We start from the raw sequence: 26,435 nt of genomic DNA on the forward strand, positions 1-26,435 counted from the left end.
CAATAAACTGAGACACACAAGGAGAATACAAGTGACGTGTAATGAGCCCTACGCTTTCAGTGCAGGGATGAGGGTATAGCTCGATGGCAGCCTAGGATACATAAGATTTGATCTAACATGGATAAACAAATGTTATCAAAGAGTGGTGTAATCTCAGAACTCCTCAGCCTGAGTCAGGATTGTCAGTTTGAAACCACCCTGGGTTGCATAGTAACATAATTTTTTTAAAAAAGTTGCATATTATTTCAATAGCTAGTGAGGACTAACTAGCCCCGCCTTAATGAACTCATTTAAAAATATAAACTTTTATGAGCTCAGTGGTTAAGAGCACTGGCTGCTCTTCCAGAGGACCTGGGTTCAATTCCCAGCACCCACATGGCAGCTCACAACTGTCTGTAACTCTAGTTCCAGGGGCTCTGATGCCAATGCACATAAAATAAGGCCGCTAAGAGCACTTGGCGAGGACCTGGTTTGGTTCCCAGCACCCAAATGGTAGTTTACAAGGCCTATAACTCCAGTTCCAGGGGACCCAACTCTCTCTTCTGGCCTCTGCGGGTACTAGGCACACACATACACACTGGCAAAACACCGATACACATACAAACTTAAAAAAAGAGGGACTGGAGAGATGACTCAGAAGTTCAGAGCACTGACTGCTCTTCCAGGGGTCCTGAGTTCCATTCCCAGCAACCACATGGTGGCTCACAACCATCTGTAATGAGATCTGGCGCCCTCTTCTGGTAGGAAGGCATACATGCAAGCAGAACACTATACGTAATAAATCTTTAAAAAAAGAAAGAAGTACAATGTAAAGTAGGTATAGATAGATATAATAGATATAGATATATCTGTCTATCTGTAAAATAGAACAGTTTTTGTGTGTGTGTGCTGGCACAAAACTGTAAAGATCATCATGCCTCGGGTCACAGATGACTGTTTACGAGCCGACAGGGAAATAGCACTGCAACTCCTGTTTTACAGGCAATTTGTCCAAGATGTCACACATCGTCCTAATAACTGGCCCAGTGGAGAGAGTGAGTGAGATTTCAAACACAGACCCTTCCAATCCAGGTTCCGTCCCCCGCATCCTACTGATTGCTCAGAGGATGGGGGGGATCCGCAAGGGGGTCCTGGGCAAAGGACGACCCACCACGCCACCGTCCTCGGCCAGGCGGCTTAGGAACTCATGTGAAAGAGGGCTTGTGCGCTGCAAAAAGGGAGGGGACAGTCGGTGTGGCTCAGATTTGCTAGGGGCGGTGGCCGCCCGCAGTCCGGGGGGGCGGGGCCCACGGTGGCGCGTCGCCTCGAGGCGGAGCCTGCGGGGGCCCGCGGAGCCGCTTGTCTTCCCGGCGGGTGAGCAACCGCTCCGGAGCCATGGAGAGCTGCGGACCCGGCAGCCGCGGCGGCGGCGGCGCGGTGCGGCGGCCCCTGCACTCGGCACAGGCGGTGGACGTGGCCTCGGCCTCCAGCTTCCGCGCCTTCGAGATCCTGCACCTGCACCTGGACCTGCGGGCCGAGTTCGGGCCTCCGGGCCCGGGCCCGGGCAGCCGCGGCTTGAGCGGCACGGTGGTGCTGGAGCTGCGCTGCTTGCTGCCCGAGGGCGCCTCGGAGCTACGGCTCGACTCACACAGCTGCCTGGAGGTGACGGCGGCGACGCTGCGGCGGGGGCAGCCCGGAGACCAACAGCCGATCGCGGAGCCCGTGCCATTCCACACGCAGCCCTTCTCGCACTATGGCCAGGCCCTGTGCGTGGCCTTCCCGCAGCCCTGCCGCGCCGCCGAGCGCTTCCAGCTGGAGCTCACCTACCGCGTCGGGGAGGGACCCGGGGTGAGTGCGCGCGGTGCGCCGGGGCCACAGGCCTTTCCCAACCCTCCTGGCCAGCCTGTGGCCCTCTTGAGTCTCCCAGAGTCCCAGAGCAGGAAACCTGGCCCTGTTCTGCAGCTTCCGCAGGAGATCCTCAGGCGCCGACTCTCCTCCCCCGGTGGCCGGCTCTGGATCATGGCCCCCGGGTCCCCACCCTGGGCTCCGACCTCTCCAGCCGGTGCTGTGTTCCTCCTGCCGCGCCTTCTGCCTTCCTGGCCTCTGTCTGTGGATTTGCCTCTGTCACACACGTGTTAAACCAACTCATCCGCTATCCTGTGTGTCTTTCCCGGATGAGAAACTTCACACACAAACTTTATGTTTGTTTGTTTTTATATATATATAATTATCCTTGATGGAGTCTGGGCGATGTTGGTTAGTTAGCTAGATGCTGACACCGTCCTTTATTGTCCTGCCGTTCTGGTTGCACAAGTTCAAACTGCCCTGAAGCCTAGAGAATTATTTTTGCTTCCTCCTTTGAAATCCTGTGTTGGACTTCAAAGAATCTGAGCAAGAATGAGAGTGTGTAATTAGAGTAGTCTAGGCTTTATTATAATTTAATCTTCTCTGTTGATCGGTTCTTAAGTCTTTTTTGTTTTTGTTGTTGTTTTTTTTTTTTTTTTTTTTTTTTTTTTTTGTTTTTTGTTTTTTGTTTTTTTCAAGACAGGGTTTCTCTGTGTAGCTTTGACCTTTTCCTGGATCTCGCTCTGTAGACCAGGCTGGCCTCGAACTCACAAAGATCCTCCTGCCTCTGCCTCCCAAGTGCTGGGATTAAAGGCGTGTGCCATCACCACCCAGCGTGGTTCTTAAGTCTTAAAGTTTTCGAGTAAGACAGATATTGGAAGGTAAGGTTAAGAGAATGCAGCGTACATTTGTAGGAGTGACAGCCTCTGACTGGGTTACAAAGTTCACCAAAGCTTTCTGCAGACTATTGGAACTTGCTTATCCAACCAGCAGTTTCCCCTTTCCTCTTAGAACTGACTCAAGGAGAAGTTCCACTTCCTCCTTCTAAGGCTGGAGGAATAAAAGAGCCTCATGCTAGAACTTGTTAGGGAAACCGAAAGTCAAAATCACTTGGTGCAACCTAGCCCCAAAGGCAAAGGAAAGTTTCCTTCGGTGCCTGAAGGGCACATCTTCAGTTCCTCTGCTATATCTTGATTCCTAATTTTCACGGGAGCTAGAAATTACACATGATGGGAAAGTTAAACCCTCCCTAAATCTGCCCATTCTAAAGGTGGCATCCAAGGTTAAACAGACATCACAGCCGAGGCTGCTCTCTACAAAGGATTGTCCTTCAGACTGTGAGGGTCTTCACCTAAGGCGTTAGCAGGCATTCCTGTCCTTTGCAGCCATTCTGATGAGAGTTGTCACCAAGCACTGCAGCATCTTCTCCCAGAATTCACCTGGTCTGTAGTGTGTACACTGTCAGGTTTCTTCATTACATCATTGTTTTCTTCTCATCATTTAAGAACAAACAAAGCAATACACATATATATATACACACACACATTCATGTATGTGTATGTGGTGTTAAGATATCTATATCTACACACACACACACATACATTATCCCTCCACCACCTTTGCTTATAATATGTATAATAAAGATGTGCTAGGCACTTGTGTAAATTCTCAGCAAAACTGGGTGAATTTTCTTCATGTAAGTGCCTGATACCAGCCAGGCATGATGGCACAGGCCAGGAGGCCCAGTACTCAGGAAGCTGAGGCAGGAGGACGGCAAGTTCAAAATAACAATCAAATGCAGATTAAGAGCGTAACTGAACAGATAGTACCCAGCTCTTAGACATGCCCTCCACAGTTTCCGTTCCTGTCAGCTCAGTTCAGTCAGTACTGATAGACAATAGCTGTCAGTACTAACCAGGCAGGCTCCCCGGGCTTTACATCTCAGTTTCTTGTTTTTTGTTACTTCTTTTTCTCAGTTACTTCTTTTTCTGCTTCCTGATCTCGGCCAAAGCAGCACATTGTAGCTAGCTGTGCGTCTTTGTTCTTGTTGTTGTTGGGGGGCAGGGGTAGGGTTTGACCTGTTTTGAGACAGTGTTTCTGTATATTCTGTGTAGCCTTGGCTATCCTGGAACTCGCTCTGTAGACCAGACTGGCCTCAAACTCAGATCCACCTGTCTCTGCCTCCCCAGTGCTGGGATTACAGGCGTGGCCACTGTGCTGGGCTAGCTGTGCATCTTTGGGTTTGTCTTAGTACTGTGACGGTTTCTCAGACTTTCCCTTGTTTTTCTATGACGTTAACGATTTGGAAGGGTGCTGTTCAGATAAGTCATAGAATGCCCTTCTACTGGAATTTTTCAGACGTTTTTTCTGGGACTAGGCAGGAATTGTGCACTGTAGAGGGGAAATTCAGAGGCAAAGTGCCACTTTGATCACATTGTATTGGGTCTGTATTAATGTGCCACCGGACTGACTGTGTTGGCCTCTGTTACCTACATCAGCTTTTTCTACCATGTCTCCTCCTGCCTTCCACACTGCACCGTATTTACAGGAAGACTGGTCAAATTTATTGCACTTGGACAAAAGCAAGCAGAGAAAAACCCAACATCCAATGTGGCTTTCCTCTGCATCTTTAAAAGGTCTCAGATCCTTGTTTTCGAAGCCCTTCCTTCTGCCTGCTCAGGCCTCCCTCCTGCTCAGGCCTCCCTCCTACCAGCCCATTCAGAGCCTACATCCAGGCCTGCCTTTCCCCACTCACCTGCTGGAGAGAGGCTTCTCCCCTTCCAACATCTGACTCTTGCTTGTCCTTAAAGACCTAAGCAGACAATTATACTTCACCTGTGATACCTTCCTGGAATAGTGTAATCCATTCTTCAATCTTAAATGGACACACACACACACACACACACACACACAGAGTTTTACCTATGTTGTATATGATTTCCTTTTACTAAGGGCGAAAGTAAGGTTTGTCTCTTTTCATGGTAAAGCCTTAGCTTTCTTAACTAAGAGATAGCCACAGCAATCATAACCTTGGGTACTCAAAAAGGAGATCTGGAGTAACCAAGAAAACTATAGTTGTGCCTTGGAAACTGTGTCTCCTGATGGTCAGAATGCCAGTTTGTGATTGAATATGCTTACGCTGTCAGTGGGTTGTTCTGCTGGACCAGACACTAAGGTACCAACCAGGATGCCTCACCACACCTGTACTAAGGCCCCTTCTGGGCTTTTCTAAAGGACCACTGGAAGAGATACCTTAAAGGGGAAAGCCAGTCTACCCAGATATGGGAGAGAACAGGAGTCACCTTACTCCACGGATGAACCGACTGCCTCCTAAGTATTCATAAGAAGAATACTGGGCTTGCATGTGCGACATGAAGACTGTAAAAAACAAAAACAAACGGACAACTCTTAGCTGGCTCTGCCCTTCTGTCAGCAGCTCGAAATCCTGGTTAGATTGGAAACAGTGAGGAGGACGGGATTCCTGAGATGCCATGGGTATGGCAGGGAATGCTGTGTCTGCCCTGTGATGTGGGCATGAGACCAAGGCAGATTAAACACACAATAGGAGAGGACATTCTGGCCCGGGACAGACTGGTTGGCAGGAAGGTCTTAAGGATTACCTGAAAATGTCCCGAGTCGGCCCACTCTTTCTCTGTTCGTGAGCTGTCTGTTCTGAAGCGCCCCTCTGTTCTCTTAGGTTTGCTGGCTGGCTCCTGAGCAGACCGCGGGAAAGAAGAAACCCTTTGTCTACACCCAGGGCCAGGCGGTGTTAAACCGCGCCTTTTTCCCTTGCTTCGACACGCCTGCAGTGAAGTGCGCGTACTCGGCTCTGGTTGAGGTAAGGTGGCTTAGTGCGCTTGCCCTGGGGTCATGAATGAGGGGGGCTCAGCAGTCAAGAGCACCTTCTGCTCCTCCAGAGGACTCAGTTTGGTTCTTAGCACCCACATCTGGTGGCTTACAGCTGTCCATGACTGTTTCCAGGGGACCCAGCACCTCTGCCTCCACTGGCACCTTCATTTATATGCATGTATCCACACACACACACACACACACACACACACACACACACACACGTACCCACATACACACATACACACATACACACACACACACACACACACACACTACCCACATACACACACACACATATACACACATACACACACACACATACCCACATACACACACACACACACACACACACGCACGTACCCACATACACACATACACACACACACACACACACATACACACATACACACACGCACACACATACACACGTACCCACATACACACACCACATACACACACACACCCACCACACACACACCCACATACACACATACACACACACACACACACACACACGTACCCACACACACACACACACACACACACACACACACACACACATCTACATATAATTAAAACATAATAAAATAGGGGCTAGAAAAATGGCTCAGTGGTTAGGAGCACTGGGTCCCCTCCAAAGGACCCAGGTTCAATTCCCATGTAAGTAAAATACCCATACACATTAAAAAAAAAAAATCTTAAAAAAAAAACCCCAAACAACATAATAAAATAAATGCTTTGTTTTGCTTTTTAATGTTAAAAAAAAAAAAAAAAAAAGCCAGGCATGGAAGTGCATGCCTGTAATCCTAGCCTTGTGAGGCAAAGGCATAAGAATCATGAGTTCTGTGTATCCTGCATATTGGGCGTTAACAGCTTAGATGCAAGATTGTAAAACGTTGGTAGTGAACTTCTGCCCTCCGGGGTTCTCCCGTTGTGCTGTAAGCCTGTATTTAGGACCTCTTCCCTCCTTCAATAAACGGCATTCAGCATTTAAAAAAAAAAAACAACAAATGTATAGTAAGCTTACAGATAGAGCTCACATCTGTTTAAAAAGGACACCCCTCAAGAGTGCTAGACAGAAAGTGTATATGTATTCATATTTCTAAAGAGCAAGTCCATTGTTTAGATCTGTAATCACTCAAAGATTCATTCCTGTTGTGGGAATTCCATAATACACACAAAAGTTTTTGTAAGTAAGTACTCTGTAGGCGATACATAGTACAAATATCATTTGGGTCTAACTAGCTGCAGAAGTGGGAAGGGGGTGGTGAGTATCCTAAGGGATTTCTGGTCTTAAGTAGTGTGCAGACCTGCAAATTACGATACTAAAGGACGCATGACACTTAATCTATGATTCTTTGAACAATGAATTTTTTCTTTCTATTTTTGTTGATTTCTTTGTATTTATTCATTATGGGAAGGGTATGATATACGTGGCAATCAAGAACTTGCAGGAGTTGATTCTTTTCTTTCCACCGTGTGATTCCCAGAGACTGAAAGGTTTTCAACCTCGCTAGGAACTGTTTTTACAGACTGAGTCATATGGCTGGCCCAGCAATATGTTGTTGTTTGTTTTTTTTTTTTAAATAAAAGTAGCTTTTAAAAAAAATAGAATAAGCCGGGCGGTGGTGGCACATGCCTTTAATCCCAGCACTTGGGAGGCAGAGGCAGGCGGATCACTGTGAGTTCGAGGCCAGCCTGAGCTACAGAGTGAGTTCCAGGACAGGCACCAAAACTACACAGAGAAACCCTGTCTCAAAAAAATGACAACAACAACAACAATAGAATAAATTTTTTTTTTAAGGAAAAGAAGACTTATAAAGTGGTTCTGTTAAAAAGAAATACTTAAGAACTCAATAAAAAGAATCCTAGTGCTCAATTGTCTGGAAGTAAAAGGTTAATGTTGGGATTGAACAATACTAAATTACTCTGGTCTGTTTCTGATATGGCTGAATTCTCTTAGTAGTGGTGTTCAGTTTGTTTTTTAAGGCACTGGAATTTGAGGGAGTGGAGTTTCTTGAGTAGCCCTGGCTGTGTCCTGGAACTCACTCTGTAGACCAGGCTGGCCTCAAACTCAGAGATGCACCTCCCTCTGCCTCCCATGTGCTGGGATTTAAAGGTGTGTGCCACCACCTGGCTAAGGCACTGGAAATTAAAAGAAGCAACATTTATTTTCTAAGATAGTCTTTTGTATTATCTTTTTGTTACTGTGACAGATAACAAATAAACAGCTTATAAATAAACAAACAAAAAAAGAATCATGAGTTCATGCCAGGTGGTGGTGGCGCATTCCTTTGATCCCAGCATTCAGGGGGCAGAGGCAGGTGAATCTCTGAGTTCAAGGCCATCCCGGTATATAGAGTGAGTTCCAGGACAGCCAGGACTAAACAAAGAAACCTGTCTCAAAAAAAAAAAAAAAAAAAAAAAATCATGAGTTCAATGCCAGCCTAGGCTACCCAGTCAGACCCTGTCTCAGAGAAATATAGAGACAGAGAATATAATTTCAGGCCCATCAGGTCCTGTTTTGGTTGATAAATTATTACATTGATCCAGTGTATCTGAAATCCAGAATATGAAAAATTCTTCCCTTGTAAAGCCTTCCATCTGCAGATTTTGTTGTTTGAGACAGCATCTCACCACGTAGCCCTGGCTGGCCTAGAGCTCACTGTGTAGACCAGGCTGGCTCAGACTCTCAGAGAACCCCTGGCTCCTGAGTGCTGGTATTAAAGACAGGTGCTGCCATGCCTGCCCCATGGACAGAAATTCTACACAGTTCAAGCTCCCCCAGTGTAAGGTTTTTGAAGCCTTCCTGTTCTCCGGGATGAACTCAGAGTTGTTACCATCACTGTGCAGGTTTCTGATCCTACTATTCTTCAAGTCCGTCTAAAGGACTTTTTGCCAGGCATGATAGTACATATATCTAATTCAAGCACTCAGACGAACGCAGACGGTAGGGATAGCAGGGGGTGTGGGGGGGGGTGGGTGGGGGGTGTCAGCTACACAGAACCGTCAGGAGTTCCAGGTCAGCCTGGTATGCACAGCAAGTTCCAGGCTAGCCAGGGCTGCGTAGCACAATTTGGCCTCATAAAGAACAAGGCAATAGACAACGAACAGAGGAGACTTTCCAGGTGAGGCTTCCTACGCTTCTCTGTTGCCAGGTCCCAGATGGCTTCACAGCTGTGATGAGCGCGAGCACTTGGGAGAAGAGAGGTCCAAATAAGTTCTTCTTCCAGATGGACCAGCCCATCCCCTCCTATCTGATAGCTTTGGCCATTGGAGATCTGGCTTCCGCTGAGGTTGGACCCAGGTAAGAAACACAGCCAGCGGGAAGTTAGGGTTTGACCCTAGAGGCAGGGGTGACTCTGGCCCAGTGGTCCTGCTGAAGTGGCTCTTGGGACAGTGTGAATCCTGTGTCTGCTGTCTTCGGGTCCTGAGGAGGCTGGAGGATGGTCTTGTTTTTCTCTCCTTCCTCTCCGCCCCTCCGTTTCCCCTCCCTCCATGTGTAAGCCTGTTATCTGCAAGGAGTAGCGGCAGCTGCTGGAGCTGGAGCAGAGGCTCATGGGTGAGCGCAGCTGCTCGGCTGAGTGATGCTGGTGCCCCTGCGGTAGTTCCAGAAGACTGATCTCGACTGGCAGCTTTTAGTATTGAGTCCCTTCTAGCCACGGTATTATATCCCTGTGCCGAAGCCCATTTTTCTCCAGCTTTGATTTCCTTGCCTTTCTGTTTTGTTTTGTTTTTCGACACAGAGTTTCTCTGTGTAGCCCTGGCTGTCCTGGAACTGGCTCCGTAGACCAGGCTAGACTCCAACTCACAGAGATCCGCCTGCCTCTGCCTCCTGAGTGCTGGGATTAAAAGCATGTGCCGCCGCCGCCACCCAGCTTTTATACTGTTTCTTGAGATTAAAAGCTTTGGCCATGAGCTGGGCATAGTAGCACACACACCTGTAATCCTAGCTACTAGTGATGCTGAGACAGAAAGTCTCAAGTTCAAAGCCAGCCTGGGCCATATAGAATAATGCAGCCTGTCTAAAACAAAGAGAATAAGTTTTCTCAATTTTCATATCATCTATCATCTACCACTGCAGCTTAGTCCTGCTGTGAAAGGGGTCAAAGGTTGGATTGCAAAGCACAGGCCCCTTTCTCGGCTCTCCTGTTCCTTAGCTCTGAAGGCAGTGGTGTCTTCTATAAGATTCATTACAAGCCTCGAGGTTTTTTTTTGTTTTGTTTTGTTTTTTGTTTTTTTTTTAAGATTTATTTATTTATTACACATATAGTGTTCTATCTACATGCCAGAAGAGGGAGCCAGATCTCATTACAGGTGGTTGTGAGCCACCATGTGGTTGCTGGGGATTGAACTCAGGACTTCTGGAAGAACAGCCAGTGCTCTTAACCTCTGAGCCACCTCTCCAGTCCAATCCTCAAGTTTTTTTAATAGCAAGGCTCTGCACGGCTAGTGGTATCATGAATTACATTAGTTCCTAGGTGTCAGGTAGGATAATAAGCAGGATTCCGTTGGTACCTGCTGACAGCACACACATTCAGAAAAGTGCTATTCCTCATAGTTGTTGTTTTGATGTGCTGAGGGTCAAACCCAGGACCTTGAGCATGCTAGATAGACCAGCACTCTAACCCCGAGCTAACCCCAGCACTACAATGCCAATCTTGAAAGAGAAGGCGTTACCCTCTTCCTAATAGACAGGGAGGTCATCTTTGCAACCAGGGGAAATAGATAAGAAAAGCTATGTGGCCGGGCGGTGGTGACGCACGCCTTTAATCCCAGCACTCGGGAGGCAGAGCCAGGCGGATATCTGTGAGTTCGAGGCCAGCCTGGGCTACCAAGTGAGTTCCAGGAAAGGCGCAAAGCTACAGAGAAACCCTGTCTTGAAAAACCAAAAAAAGAAAAAAAGAAAGAAAAAAGAAAAGCTATGTGGTTTGAGGATGTGTTTGCCCTAACAAATGTTCTGTTTACCAAAGTATGAAGTAGGCAGAGGCAATAGGATCTCTGTGAGTTTGAGGCCATCCAGTGCTACACAATGAGACTTTGTCTTAAAAACAAACCAGGTATATGAACAAATCATAATGGGAATATGACAGGTTCTAATCATATAACTGACTCAAAAGCATGTCAAACAAGGTAATACGATCCATTTAACTGGTGATGATGATGGTTTGGGAATGTAGCTCAGCTAATAAAATGCTTGCCTTGCATGCATGAAGCCCTGGGTTTGATCCCCAACCCTGCATAAGCCAGGTATGGTGGCACAGTCCTGTAATCCCAGCACTTTCAAAATGGAGGCAGGAGAATCCAAAGTTCAAGGTCCTCCTCAGCCACATAGTGATTTGGAGAACAGCCTGGGCTCCATGAAACCCTGTCTCAGAAAACAAAACAAAAAGAAGTAAGCTAATGTTGGTGACATCTCCTTCCCCTGTCCGGTGGACAGCCACTGTTCACATCCCAGGGATCTCGTGCTCTATATAGATAATATATAATATATATATTATAATATATATATATATATATTATATAGGGTCTTTTGTCACAGGATCCCTCCTATCCCAGGTGGGCCCAGGCACCACAAGAGGATACTGGGTAGAAAGTGGAGGGTGGATCCCAGTGGCCCCTTTGTGGATGCTCCCTCCTAATCTTTACCCAGACTCAGTGAGGTTGATAATATTTGTATCCATGTGTGGATAGTCAAACTGAGGCTATGACTACAGACTTACACAAGGTTGAGGTGCAGGCCTTGGCTTCAGGGGTCCTGAATCCTGGTGTCAGCCCATCCTTGGAGCTGTAACTGGCTCTCTCAGCCCTGGCTCTCTCAGCCCTGACTTTTTGCTCGACTGTGTCTTCTTGATGGTGATGGTGCTTCTCCCTCCTCACCTGTTTTCCTGTCTTTACACTTTGGTTGGTTGATTGAGACAGGATCTTCCTGTGTACCCCAGCCTGTTCTCCAGCTCTCAATCCTTCTGCCTCAGCCTCCCCAATGCTGGGATTAAAGGGCCAGCAAGATAGCTCATTGGGTAATGGTGCTTGGCACCAAGCCTGATAATCTGAGCTCAATCCTTGGGACCTCCACGGTAGAACTTGAGGACTCCCCCACGCACATTGTGCGGAGCACATGTGTGCATGGCACATACATATCATACATTCACATAAATAAACATAATAAAAATGTAAATGCTAGTATTATAAATGTATACCACCTTTCTCACTGTTTCTCATTTTTTATGAAAAATTCAAATTATAAAAACTTGAAGGGACCATATGTTGAACATTGTAAACACACCTGCTTTGTCATACTAATTTTATTTATACATGGGCTTGTTTTTGTTTATCCTGGGTCATTTTTAATTTTTAAAATTACATAATTACATTTACTTTTGTTGTTTTGGTTTTGGTTTTGGTTTGTTTGTTTTTTGAGACTGGGTTTCTCCATGTAGTTTTTTTGGTGCCTGTCCTGGATCTCGCTCTGTAGACCAGGCTGGCCTCGAACTCACAGAGATCCACCTGGCTCTGCAGATCCTGAGTGCTGGGATTAAAGACATGCACTACCACTGCCCTGCTACATCTACATTTATTTGTGTATGTTTATGTGTGCATGTGTGAGCCATCTCTCTGGCCCTGTTCTAAACCTTTTAAAGGTGAGGACATCATAGTGCCCTCTGAGGAAAAAAGCCCATTCTAGCTATGAAGTAAAATCACAAAACCATTTGGCACCTAAAAGAACTGGCAACTTTCCCATTAATATTGATAGGCTTCTCTCAGAAGATTGTTTTTTTTTTTTTAAAGATCTATTTACTTAATGTGCACTGGTGTTTTGTGTGTATATACTCTGTGTGAGGGTGTCGGATACCCTCGAACTGGAGTTACAGACAGTGGTGAGCTGCCATGTGGGTGCTGAGAATTGAACCTGGGTCCTCTGGAAGAGCAGCCAGTGCTCTTAACCACTGAGTCATCTCTCCAGCCCCTCAGAAGACAAATTTTAATTCCAGAGATTCTGTTATCAGGTTTGTGTGTGAGAGAGAGAAGGTGGGGGGGGGTGTCTCATTGTGTAGCCCTGTCTGGCTTCCCTGGAACTCTCCATGTAGACCAGGCTGGCCTGGAACTCACAGAGGTGTACCTCCCTCTGCCTCCCAAGTGCTGGGACTGAAAGGGTGTACCACCCCCCCCCCAACTATTATCAGAATTCTTTCATCTATCCTATAAATAAGAAGAAGGAAAGTAATTGCATCATGTTATAAAGGCCTCTTATATTCCACCCTTTTTAGCTGCTATTGTTTTGTTTTGTTCGGAATAGGTTCTCACTCTATAGCCCTAGCTGTCTTGGAACTCTCAGCAATCCTCCTGCTTCAGCTTCTTCAGTGCTGAAATTATGGACCCGATTCATATATATTCTGTTATTTCGTCTTCACTTTTGCAGCATTGCATTCGGTGTGGAAACCATGGACTTCATGTCCTGTTGCCTAGAGGGGCTGACTGGCACCTCCCCAAGGCGATCTTAGAGTCTCATACCCAGGCATGATGAGCAGCCTTTTGGGGCTAAGCAAAGGGCGATCTTACCTCTCCTGTCTGCATGGCCGGCCACGTGGCCACATTGCATTGGCTCAGATATGGGAGCCAGGACGGTGTCCTACAGGTGGTTCATGTGGCTGCCACGGCGTTCTCTAAGCATTCTTCTGCCTGTCTGTGCTTAGGAGCCGGGTGTGGGCAGAGCCCTGCCTCCTTGAAGATGCCAAGAAGGAGTACAGTGGGGTGATAGAAGAATTTCTGGCGACAGGAGAGAAGCTTTTCGGACCCTATGTTTGGGGAAGGTGTGGTATCGGTGAACAGATGGGTTTTGTGAAATTGAGTAGCTGTTCCCCACATTTCTGGGGCTGCTTCCCTTCCTTCCGTCTCCCAGAGCAAGGCTTTCCAATCCCAGAAACGCAGGGCGGGAGGAAGCCAAGAGGGAGGGATGAGCCAGGCTCCAAGTGGCTGCTTTGTTAGAAAGGACCTGGGAGGGATGGTCTTTGAAGTGGGAGAGAGGTGGGAGAGTGGAGAAGGCCAGGGCCTCTGTGACCATGCCCTTCCCCTGTGCGGGAGGTTACTTTACATCTTCAAGCCCGCAGCTTAAGGATACAGGCCGGGCTTTGTGACCCCTCCAGTGAAGTGAGTGTGAGGGAGCTGAGCGCATGCTCACACTTTTAAAGGCAGCATGCTCATGGAGGCGGACACGGAGGCAGGGAAGCCTCCCGGGAAGGACCCCGAGGCCCAGGCTTCGTTTTCAGCGCTGGGCCTGAAGTTGATTCTGTCGCTTTATCGGCCGCAGCCCTGGATCTCTGGATCGCAGCCGGGGAGGTGAGGTCTGCTCTGGAGTCAGGGCCTCCTGTGACCTCCAGTTTCTTGGCAGGTATGACTTGCTCTTCATGCCACCGTCCTTTCCGTTTGGAGGAATGGAGAATCCTTGTCTGACCTTTGTCACCCCCTGCCTGCTGGCAGGGGACCGCTCCTTGGCGGACGTCATCATCCATGAGATCTCTCACAGTTGGTTTGGGAACCTGGTCACCAATGCCAACTGGGGGGAGTTCTGGCTCAACGAAGGCTTCACCATGTATGCCCAGAGGAGGATCTCCACCATCCTGTTTGGTAAGGCGCCATCCTTCCAAGTACTTGGCCCCATTCTTTTTTTCTTTTAATTTTATGTGCGCTGGTGTTTTGCCTGCATGTATGTCTGTGTGAGGGTGTCAGATCCCCTGGAAGTGTAGTTACAGACAGTGGTGAGCTGCCACGTGGGTGCTGGGAATTGAACCCAGGTCTTCTGGAAGAACAACCAGTGCTCTTAACTGCTGAGCCATCTCTCCAGCCCCATCCGGGCCCCCTTCTTAGTGCCATCTGCTCGTGTGGTTTCACGGTATAGGTGGGCATTGAAGAAGGGAGGAGGGACTTAGGCACAAATCTCAGGGGATAGACCATCAAGGGTTAAACCTACTTGGAAACCTTTTTATTTTTATTTATCTATTTTATGAGTGCTCTATCTGCATGTACACCTTTACACCAGAAGAGGGCATCAGATCCCTCTATAGATGGTTGTGAGCCACCCTGTGGTTGCTGGGAATTGAACTCAGGACCTCTGGAAGGGCAGCCAGTGCTCTTAACCGCTGAGCCATCTCTCCAGCCTGGAAACTGTTTTTAAATTAGAAATTCCTGTTCCACTTTGTGTGCCACTGCAAGCATTGTGGTTTAAACTGACTGACTGGACTAATGGGTGAGTTGGCAATGAAAATATTCTCTACACTGGCGTCACACTGGATGCCAAAGTGTCCCCAGGGGACACAGCTCCTAGGTGAGAGTACCCAGCGTCATTTACCCCAGATGGCTGGTTGATTGATGAGTGAAACATAAAGCCGTGATCATCACTGGTTGCCATGCTACGTGTGCACCCGGGCTCCCTCTCTTTGTCTTAGTGACAGGGTCTCACATATTCCAGGCTGACCTCAAACTCCCTCTGCAGTCATAGACAAGCCTCGAACCCAAGGCTTCCTGGGCCTCTGCTGAGTCATGTGCCCAGCCATACATGTGCTGAAAGAAAAGAGACCAAAGCTTTTCTGCTGTCTCATTAGTGAATTGGTAAGAGGCTGCTGTCTATCATATGCTCCAAGCAGTAGAACATTTATTATTATGTTTAAACAAGATCTGTGTGGCGTGTGTGGACAAGCACAGGAAGGAAAAGAAATTCCATCTGTAATTTCAGTGTTCAGGACGATCAAAATAGATTCTATTTCGTTTTCTCTATTTTCTTTTTTATTCACGTATGTTTTAAGAATTGTATGTAGGGATGTGTGTCTGCCCGTGGGTCCCTGCACTCAAGAACAAGTGCCCTTGGGGATCAGAGGCATCTGGAGTTAGTCGGCTGTGAGCTGCCTGACGTGGGTGCTGGGAACCAAACCTGAGTCCTCTAGAAGACCAGAAAGTACTGCTGAGCCGTCTCTCCGCCCCTTTTCATTTTTGTTTTGTTTTTATTGGTTGTTGTTGTTGTTATTTGAGACAGACCTCACAGGGGGCTGGTCTTGAGTTCACATAGACCACCTATCTGCCTGCCTTTGCCTCCTGAGTTCTGGGATGAAAGGCATCTGTGAACCATGATGCCCAGTACTCTGGGGCTTTTTTTTTTTTTTTTTTTTTTTTTTTAATTTTTTATGTTAGTATCTCTTATAACATAGGCCGGCCTTAAACTCAGTGTTACCTAAATCTAGGATAGTTTGATTTTAGTTATTTAATTATTGTTCGTATGGTGTGTATGTGGGGGCGCATACATGCCATGGTGTGTGTGTGTGTGTGTGTGTGTGTGTGTGTGTGTGTGTGTAGGTTAGAGGACAATTTTGAGGAGTCGCTTTCTCTCCTTCCACCTTTTTGTGGGTCACAGGGATTGAACTTAGGCCATCAGGCTCATGTACTTTATGCACTAGCCATCTTTCTGGCCCCTTGGTTTAAAAAAAGTAATTCCTCTCGATCTGTCTTGCTCTGCCTCTCTCTGCGTTTGTGTGTATGTGTGATCACGCCCCAGGGTAAGTCAGGTGACAACTTGTGGGAGTGGTGTGGCCAGCCAGGACACGGGAAAACTTCCAGCTACAGAGTGGGTTCTCTCTTTCCACCATGGAGGGCCCTGCGCTCAAATTCAGGTTGTCAAGTATAGTGTTAAGCCTCCCCTACCTGCTCAGCCATCTTGCTGACCCTAATTCCAGAATACGTCAATCATCCCCAGACAACTTTGATATCCATGAGCTGTCAATTCTCATTCGCCCCTCCCTCAAGCCCCTAGCAACTACTAGTCCACTTTCTTTTTTTCTCTTCTATTTGTTTGTTTGTTTGTTTGTTTTCACATAATATGAGGAAATTTAATGCACTTCCGCATCATAGTCCATCACTGAAGGAGGTCAGGACAGGAACAGGGCAGGAACCTGGCGGCTGCTGCAGAGGTCATGGAGGGCTGCTGCTTACTGGCTTGCTCAGCCTGTAAGGTGTGAACCATGATGCCCAGCACTTTGGGGCTTTTTTGAGACAGGTCTTGGGCTGAGGACATGGTTCATTAGTTCGGTTGGGGAAGTGCTTGCCTGGCATGCACAAAGCCCTGTGTTCAGCCCCCAGAACTGTGGTGATGGGGGTTGGGATCAGGCAAGATCTTGCTATGTGAGGCTCTTCTGGTCTGGAACTCACTATGTAGAACAGGTCAGATCACAACATTCCTCCTGCCTCTACCCCCTAAATGCTGGCATAAGAGATGTGTGCCATTGTGCCCAGATCACTTCCTATATATAAATATGAAAGATCAAACATCTATGGGTTTTGTTGGTTTGTTATTATTTTGGGACAGTGTCTCACTCTGCATCCTTTGCTGGCCTGGGAACTCACTATATAGACCAGCGATTTACCTGCCTCTGCCTCCTGAGGGCTGGAATTAAAGACATATGCTGTATCATTCCTGAGTCACATCTATGGTTTTAAACCATAATAATATATTTTTTAGGAAGATTTTTTTTTAAGATTTATTATTTATTATGTATGCAGTGTTCTGCCTGCATGTGTCCCTGCAGGCCAGAAGAGGGCACCAGGTCTCATTACAGGTGGTTGTGAGCCACCATGTGGTTGCTGGGAATTGAACTCAGGACCTCTGGAAGAGCAGCCAGGACTCTTAACCATCGAGCCATCTCTCCAGCTCCCATAATAATGTTTTTAAAAAATTTAATTTGCACCAGGTGTAGTGGAGCACGCCTTTAATCTCAGCACTTGGGAGGCAGAGGCAGGCAGATCTCTGAGTCTGAGGCCAGCCCAGTCTACAAAGCAAGTTCTAGGACAGCCCGAGCTGTTATACGGAGAAACCCTGTCTTGGAAGAAAAAAAAAAAATTCTTTTTATTCACAAAAAACAAATAAAAACATTAAAGAAAAAAAAGAATTTAATACATTCATTAAATTTAATTGAGTTTGGGCTAATAATAAATTTGGAGTGATTGCCTAACATGCACAAGGCCTTGGGTTTGATCCTCAGCACTCAGTGTGTGTGTGGGGGGGGGGAACCACGCAGGGGCAGGTAATAGAGTTCAGTAGCTCAGTGGCTGAGCCCTTGCCTAATATGTACAAGTCTCTGAGTTTTGTCCCAGGTAGAAAACTAGGCACTATGGTGCATGCCTGCAATCTCCACACTCAAAAGGTAGGGCAGAAGACTAAGGTTAGTGAGTGAGGCCAGCCTGGGCTACACAAGACCCTGTTTCAAAAAGAAGAGAATAAAGAAGTATTTTGCTGTTGTTGTTGTTTTATTTTTTGTTTTTTGAGACAGGGTTTCTCCGTGTAGTTTCGGTGCCTGTCCTGGATCTCACTCTGTAGTCCAGGCTGGCCTTGAACTCACAGAGATCCACCTAACTCTGCCTCCTGAGTGCTGGGACTAAAGGCATAAAGACTTTTAGTGTGTTTTATCTTTTACTTGCCAAAAAGTTTGAACAGAGTTGTATTCTTATTCAAAGTATACAGAGAAAGATTTTGTTTGTGAATGTCTTTGTCAGCCACTAAGAATCCTGTGGCAAACCAGACATGGTGACTCACATTTTTGCACCCTCAGCACTGGGAATTAAAGCAGGAAGGTCACAAGTTTGAGGCCAGCCTGGGTTGTCTAGCAAGACCCTGTCTTTAAAGTGGGGGGAGGGGGTTGGAGAGATACCTCAGTGGTTAAGAGCACTGACTGTTCTTCCAGAGGTCCTGAGTTCAATTCTCAGGACCCACATGGCGGCTCACAACTGTCTGATGCCCTCTTCTGGTGTGCAGAGGTACATGCAAATGAAGTATCCATATATACTTAAAGGGGAGAGAGAGAGAGAGAGAGAGAGAGAGAGAGAGAGAGAGAGAAGAGAGAACAATCTGGACAGGGTGTCAGACCTCTGACTTCAAGGCCAGCATGGGCTACACTGTGAGTTTGGCTCACCAGAGCTAAAGTACTAGAATCCAATGGTACAACGTTGATTTTCCCATTATGCAGAAGAAACAACTGAGGCTCAGGGAGGCTCAGAGTCAGAACATGTGGTAAGTGGCAGAGTTGAAGTGTGTGTGCACTGGTGTGCACGTGCCCAGTGTTTGTGGGAAAGCCAAAGGACATCTTTCTGGAGTTAGTTCTCTCTGTCGTGAATCTTGGTGACCGATTGCAGGTAATAGGGTTTGGTGACAGGCTCCCTTACCCCTTGAACCACGCCCCTGGCTCCCGAGTTACTGTCCTTTTTTGTTTGTTTGTTTCTGGTTTTTTTTTTTTTCTTCTTCTTTTTTTTTTTTTTTTTTTTTTTTTTTTTTTTTTTTTTTTTTTTTTTTGAGCAGGGCTTTCTTCTTGTGCTTAGCTTCTTGTGTGCCTTGCTGTCTGGAACTCACTCTGTAGACCAGGCTGGCCTCGAACTCACAGAGATCCACCTGGCTCTACCTTTCAAGTGCTGGGATTAAAGGTGTGTGCCACCACCACCCTGCTTCTTTTCTTTTTTTGGACAGGGTCTCACTATGTAACCCTGGATGGCCTGGAACTTACTACTATGTAGACCAGGCTGGCCTCAAACTCACAGAGAGCTACCTGCCTCTGTCTCCCTGGAGCTGAATGAGAAAAGGCCTGTGCCACCATACCCAGCCTAGACGCTTAAGGTTTTTGAAGGTGACAGTTTCTTTTTTGCGACAGGATCATCAGAGGAAAAATATTTTTAAGTTTCACAGAAACCAAATTGTTACCTGAAAATAAAAATACATTCCTGCCGGGCGGGGCACGCCTTTAATCCCAACACTTGGAAGGTAGAGCCAGGTGGATCTCTGTGAGTTCAAGACCAGCCTGGTCTACAGAGCGAGCTCCAGAACAGGCACCAAAACTACTCAGAGAAACCCTCTCTCGGAAAAACCAAAAACAAACAAACAAACAAACAAAAAAATTCCTGTATGCAAAGAAAAGCTCCCCTAGTTTTTGTGGGAAAGACCCACAGATCAGGTTAACTAAACCTCTGTAGCTCAGAAAGCCCAAGAGCTAGAGGCCGAGTCCCCTTGTTCCGTGACACCCTGGGAGGTAATGCCTTTGAGCCTCAGACCCCGAGGAGACAGACAGCACAGCGCCTCCGTCAGGAGAACGTGGGCCCGGTGAACATGGGGTCTGTGGTTTGTCTTTGGCCAGGAGCTGCTTACACCTGCTTGGAGGCTGCAACAGGACGAGTCTCTCCTTCGGCAGCACATGGACGTCTCCGGAGAGGAAAACCCGCTCAACAAGCTGCGGGTGAAGATTGAACCAGGTCCAGAAGGCTCCTCTGTCTCCCCCCTCCAGTAAATTACGCTCGGAGCCCCAAGTTAGTCCGAGCCACATGCTGGAATGCTTTCTTGGAGAAGTGGGCCACTGGGGTGCTCTGGCCATCCCCGATCCGCAGGCTGGCTGGGCCCAACATTTCGGCCACTGAGTCCTGCATGACGAGCCCGTTGCTCTCCCGTTCCTTTTTATGGTTGTCTCCTAAGTGAGGCTTCTGAAGAGCGTTAGCCTCATTTTACAGATGACAGGCCCAGAAGCAGGCAAGTCCAGTGACTTGCCCAGGTCATGCACCTGTCAGCTCAGAACTTCCTGCTTTCTAACATTTTTTCTTCAGTTTCATGTATGACTAACCTAAAATCCTTTTGTGCATCTGAAGCTTGTGTTCTTTGGTGCCGCCTGACTGTAAAACAAACTTCTTGTACCCCGGTAATTAGCTCTAGTCTAGGACAGTTGTTAAAACTACGCCCGAGAGGTTGGCTGTGTAGATGGTGACCAACGGGACTTGAAAAGCCTGGGCCTGTTCAGCCCTAAGAGTTAGTTGAAGGCCCTGTCCAAGGAAATGCGCCAGCCCCTTTGAACCACGGGTCTCCCTGGCCTTTTCTTAGATCCATAGTTACTGGCCCTCTGCTTTTACCTTTGAAGTGCTGTGGGAGACCCCCGGCGACCGGGAAACCTTGGCTGTACCTGGGAGAGGTGTAGTCTGAGCAATTCCAACAGTTAGCCTGTAATCGGAGGCCGGAGGTGCTTATACAAGAGGTGCTTACGAACACTCAGCCCTGTCTGCTCTCTCCTCTGCCAGGTGTTGACCCCGATGACACCTACAATGAGACCCCCTACGAGAAAGGGTACTGCTTTGTCTCGTACCTGGCCCACCTGGTGGGCGATCAGGATCGGTTTGACAAGTTTCTCAAGGTACAGTCCACTCTCCACGAGGGGAGAGAGACCAGGAGCAGATAAAGCGCTGGGCCAGAGTGCAGGGGTGGAGGCAGGGGGCACCAGAGGTAAGGGTCAGGGAGGGCCTGAGAGATGGGGGGGGTCTGCTCCCCAGGGTGGCCACAGAGGCTAAACCACCTCCCTCCTCACAGGCCTATGTAGATGAGTTTAAATTCCAAAGTATCATGGCTGAAGATTTTCTGGAATTCTACCTCGAGTATTTCCCTGAGCTGAAGGAGAAGGGAGTAGATTCCATTCCAGGTAAGCAGGGGAACTGGACTGCTGGCTTCCAAGACGCAGCAGAGAATGAGCAAGGTGAGGTGGGAAGAAACCATCAAGTCATGGGTTCCTGTTCAAGCAGCATTTGGAGAGCCAGCCCGGGACCCCCGGCTCCGGTCCACAGAATGACTCGCGGTGGGGCTGGCGTAGAGTTCCAGGGTCGTGCACAGGCCCTGGGCTCAACCCCCAGAAAGAGGGGGTTGGCAATGTAGCTCAATTGGTAGGGCACTTGCTTGTCATGTGTGAGGACTTGGGTTTGACCCCCAGCATTGAAACACAAAAGCAAATGTTTTTAAGCTGAACTTCAGCACTTCAGGGCCTGAGGCAGCCGACGGCCATAACTTTAAGGCCAGTTTGGGTTACATGGTGAGTTAAGTCAAAACACAGAAAGTCAAAAAATTTTGGGCATGGGTGTGACCCCATCATTTGGGAGGTAGGGACAAGAGGACCAGGATTGAGAAGCCACCCTTGGCTACAGTGAGTCCACAGCCAGTATGGGCTACGTGAGACCTTGTCTCAGGAAGAAAGAGAAACAGAGACAGGCTGACTTCTTGGTTCTTGCCAGAGGGTTGTTGTGACCTCTGCTGCCCAAATCAGAAGCAGGAGAGCACCAGGGGCCGTCACCTCTGCCCTGAGCTCACGGTGAGGGCTCCTTAGGCCCTGTGAGCAAAGGGGAATCCTGGCAGCCTCTGATATCAGCCAGGAAGGCACTGACTGCTTCCTCCATGAACAGAGAGGATGGCCTCGCTGTGACCCAGACAGGCCGTGAGACACACCCCTTGTCGGGATGTGAACTCTGAATCACTCTGGTTGGTTTGGTAAAGTCGGTTTCTGTCTCGGTAGCACTGGGTTGTTGGTTGGAGGCCCAAATTTCAAGGTCATGAGACTCTGACGAACAATAGTTAATAATTACTGAGTGCTTACTATGCGCCAGGCCGTGCACTAAGCTTTTAATGTGTATTTGCTCATTTAATCTACGACTGTCAACTAAGGTAGGGCCGAGCAAGCACCCCCCATTTTACAAACAACTGAGGCGCCAGATAGTTATAGCAGCGCTGGGATGGGAAGCCAGGCAGCTCAGGCTTGGGGCCCTGGTGCGAATGCACTGCGCCACTGTGATGGGGAGGAAAGCGTGACCTGGACTACAATTAGGAGCTCGTCTATCACCTGGTGACAGAACGTTACTTTTCAAGCAGGCATGGTCTAGTCTTACTGTGGCAGCCTCCAGATGCTGTCCATCCGGCTGGGGCAAGGGACACCAAGTATGGGGTGATTTAGGATGGGGGATGGGCTTGCAAGCCCAGGGAACTGCTTGGGCGTGTTGACTGGTGGGAGAGTTGTGACAGTGTCTTCTGTTTTTTTACCCACGAGGGTTTGAGTTTGATCGATGGCTGAACACCCCTGGCTGGCCCCCCTACCTCCCTGACCTCTCCCCTGGGGACTCACTCATGAAGCCAGCTGAAGAGCTGGCTGAGCTGTGGGTGACCCCAGAGCTGGACATGCAAGCCATTGGAGCTGTATCCATCTCTACCTGGAAGACCTACCAGCTTGTCTACTTCCTAGACAAGATCCTGCAAAAGTCCCCTCTCCCACCCGGTAAGGACAGTGGCTTACCCCCTTACCACGCTGAAGCCAGGCTTCTTGGGGGCAGAGCTTCATGTCAGAGGCCAGAGCGAGAGTCAGAAGGGATAGTGTCTCGAAGTGGCTCCAGTGTAGAAGGGAGGCTGATACCTCACAAGAATACCTCATCGAACAGCACAGGTTACGCATACCAGTGCCACCGGGAACAGATTAACAAAGCCTGGCATTCATCAGGCTCCAGGTCCTGCAGGACACTGCATAAACTGTTTCTACTGGACCATTTAATCTCAGGATTACTCTGTGATTGGGATGCTGCGATCTTAAACCCAGGTGATAGAGATGACATCAGAAAGGCACCAATAACCTGCACAACAGTAAATGATTGGCCTAGGATTGGAGCCTAGTCATCCAAACTCTTTTTCACTTAAAAATTAAAGATGTATTTTTACTTAAGAGTATATGTGTCTATCTGTCCCATGTCTTGTGGGTACCTGCAGAGGCCAGAAAAGGTGTTAGATCCCCTCGAGCTGTGGTTACAGGTGGTTGTGAGCCATCTGGTGTGAAGGTTGGTAACTTGTTAATAGCAAGCACTCTTAACCTCTGAGCCCTCTCTCCAGCCCCTCATCTCACCCACTGGATGCTTTGTTGTTGTTTGGTCAGAAATAATAGTCATCAAATCCCCGGGATTATCGCCTTTAGTACATAGGGGTTTTCATCCTCAGAAAAATTAACTGGCCGGGCGTTGGTGGCGCACACCTTTAATCCCAGCACTCGGGAGGCAGAGCCAGGTGGATCTCTGTGAGTTCGAGGCCAGCCTGGGCTACCAAGTGAGTTCCAGGAAAAGGCGCAAAGCTACACAGAGAAACCCTGTCTCGAAAAAAAAAAAAAAAAAAATTTACTGAACATACTCAGATTTCAAAGTTGGATCCAAATTTATTAGCACAATGGTAGGAGAGAACGTGAGGGAAAGAGCAGGAAGTTCAGAGTGAAATTAAGGGGTGTCTTAGAGGAGAGCCTTAGAAATCGAGGTGCATGTGGTACTAGAGTATCCCCGAGCCAGATACAGTGGCAGGATGGATGGTAAAGGTCGCTGGTAAGGGAGCCTCACTGTCCCCGCCAGTGCTTCTAGAGAGCAGGAGGACAGACACTCAGTGGCGCTGACAATGAGCCTTCTGGGCTCCTCAGTTGGCCGTTAAGAACCCATTGCTTTCTCTCTTCTAGGGAATGTGAAGACGCTTGGAGAGACATACCCAAAGATCTCCAATGCCCGGAATGCTGAGTTACGGCTCCGATGGGGCCAGATCATCCTTAAGAATGACCACCAAGAAGAGTTCTGGAAAGTGAAGGAGTTCTTGCAGAGCCAGGTGGGTAATTACATCTCTGGTCCCCTCGTGGACAGTCCGTGGACCTCCGTCATCATACCTGAGGTCTTCCTGCAGGCCTGCGAGAGGCCTGTGGGTCTGCCTTCAGAGGAAGTGGGGCCTGGCCTCTGAAGGACCTCCTGATCACGCCGGTGTTGGTGTGATTCCCCGAGGCTGTGTCCTGGGGGAAGAGAAGTTTCCAGGCTTGAGGAGCCTTTTTGGAGATGAGCTGGTGAAGCCGAAGGGGATGAAGGCAGTTAGAGCTAACCCGAAACTGGGAAAAGGGAACTGGGTAATGTGAGGGCTGGTCATGCAAAAGGACAAATTAGGTGAGTGAGGCGCTAGGTCCCTGCTCTCTGGAGGAGTTCTGGGACTTGGTGACAGTTCAGACACCAGTGGATCCCCGTGAGAGCGCCCTTTAGGGCACAAGGCTCTTGAGATAAACTGAACATCCTCCGACTCCAGAGCAGTGAGGGACCGATTGGATCCAAAGCAATGCCCAGGTGACTTCCTCTGTCGTGCAGTCTGTGTGAAGGGCGAACCAGAAGTCTGTGGGAGGTTCTCTGAGCCCTCTGACCGCTTGCCAAGCCTCTGGGGCTCGGGAGCTTGCCACGCAGCTGCCCTACAGTTATGTGAATTTGACTCGCGGGGATCTGGCTTCATTGTAGATGGGCCTTACATGACCCTGGTTTTTGGCCGTCATTACCTCGATGACTAACTGCCTCCAGCTTTCCAAAAGTTTTCAGTCCCATTGTGTCCACCCAGCTCATTTGTTTGGTACTTGTAAATGGTCCCTTGTTGCCATGATTTGGGGTTCATACTGATCATTCTCCATCCCCTAGAAGATGCCAGAATCCGTCCTTCCAAAATCTGACAGAGAGGCACTTCATTCCCGCTCTGACCCCCACATCCCCATTGTCCTCAGACCAGGCCTGCTGTCGGGGGAGGAGGGCTGGGCAGACCACTAAGCAAGCTGCTGAGGAGAGGTGTCTGTGCTTCTTACAGGGGAAGCAGAAGTACACGCTCCCACTGTACCACGCCATGATGGGCGGCAGCGAGACGGCCCGGACCCTCGCCAAGGACACCTTTGAGGCCACCGCTTCCCAGCTCCACAGCAACGTGGTCAACTACATCAAGCAGATCCTGGCGCCCAAGGGCAGTTAGAGGCTCACGTGGGTGGTCTCTGCCTCGCGGGCCTCACAGGCTTTCTGAAGAGTTGTTCCTAACCAAACTTGAGTTCTCAAGTCAGTGTCCTGCAGTTTCTGTTCTCTTGGATCACCTGGCTGTTCTCTGGGCTTAGGTGTCTGTGACACTTGGGTCTCCGCCCCGTGGGGAACTTCTTTCTGGTCCCGGGAGTCCTGAGGCTAGAAGGCTCTCCATGCTCCCTGTAGCCCGGGCTGCAGAGAGTAAAATTTCATTCTTTGTCTTTTCAAATAAATGTTTTTAAGCAAGAAGTAGATAAGTGGCAGTTATAGACTGGATCATTTGTTTTTATTTCTGTTGTATGGTGTGTGTGTGTGTGTGTGTATATGTGTGTGTGTGTGTGTGTGTGTGTGTTTGAGATAATCACTATGTAGCCCTTTCTGGCCTGGATTTCACTGTATACACCGGGCTCAAACTTGCAGAGATCCTCCTGCCTACAGAGTACTGGGATTATAGGCAGGAGGCAAAGTCACTGTTAAACTTCTGCTGGGGTCCCCTCTGTGTCGTGTGTGCTCGGTTGCCCACACGCACAAGGGTGTCCTCCATCAAGTCCCTGGGGCGTTGCAGGCCTCCTCTACCCGAGCTTCAGTCACTATTTTACTGGTTGCGATGGGTGGGGTCTGCTGATTTCCTGGCTTGAACATGGAGACTGATGCAGTTAGCGTCAGAGCTCGAGAGTAGCGTGATGGCTGACGAGAGGGTCTGAGCGAATGCTAAGATGAATTGAAGTTGTCTTCCCTAAGTACAGGGACCCGTGACCCAGTCTCCATCCACAGCTCCGCCTTTGGCTTTGCCCTCCCTACACAAAGGTGGAGAAAATAGCTGAGGCTCCATCTTTCGCAAAGCCCGGTGGCGGTAAATGGGACCATGTGCTGGGCGGTGGTGGTGCACGCCCTTAATCCCAGCCCTTGGGAGGCAGAAGCAGGAGGATCTATGTGAGTTCGAGGCCAGCCTGGGCTACACAGAGAGACCCTGTCTCAAAAACAAAAACAACCAAAAAAACCAGGACAGTGTTCCTGACTCACAGTGTGACCAGCCTCCCCAACAGAGGCAACTGTGAGCTCCAGGACAGGGATTTGAGGACCCAGGAGATCGAATGAGGGGGTACTGGCAATCC

The 26,435-nt window shown here is 48.5% G+C and overlaps 1 protein-coding gene across 1 annotated transcript; it reads left to right on the forward strand.

The window, feature by feature from the left end:
• The first annotated feature begins 1,325 nt into the window (after positions 1–1,325).
• Positions 1,326–25,587, forward strand: LOC114698122 (arginyl aminopeptidase). Its single transcript, XM_028876642.2, is given in 12 exon segments — positions 1,326–1,827; positions 5,522–5,662; positions 8,835–8,983; positions 13,371–13,487; positions 14,066–14,301; positions 19,836–19,873; positions 19,875–19,950; positions 20,761–20,873; positions 21,047–21,155; positions 22,545–22,769; positions 23,976–24,118; positions 25,121–25,587. Coding segments are annotated over 12 exon segments (1,959 nt in total). The 5' UTR covers positions 1,326–1,374; the 3' UTR covers positions 25,280–25,587.
• The last annotated feature ends 848 nt before the right edge of the window (positions 25,588–26,435 follow it).

This window comes from Peromyscus leucopus, chromosome 15 (assembly GCF_004664715.2).
Source record: "Peromyscus leucopus breed LL Stock chromosome 15, UCI_PerLeu_2.1, whole genome shotgun sequence".
Classification (NCBI taxonomy): domain Eukaryota; kingdom Metazoa; phylum Chordata; class Mammalia; order Rodentia; family Cricetidae; genus Peromyscus; species Peromyscus leucopus.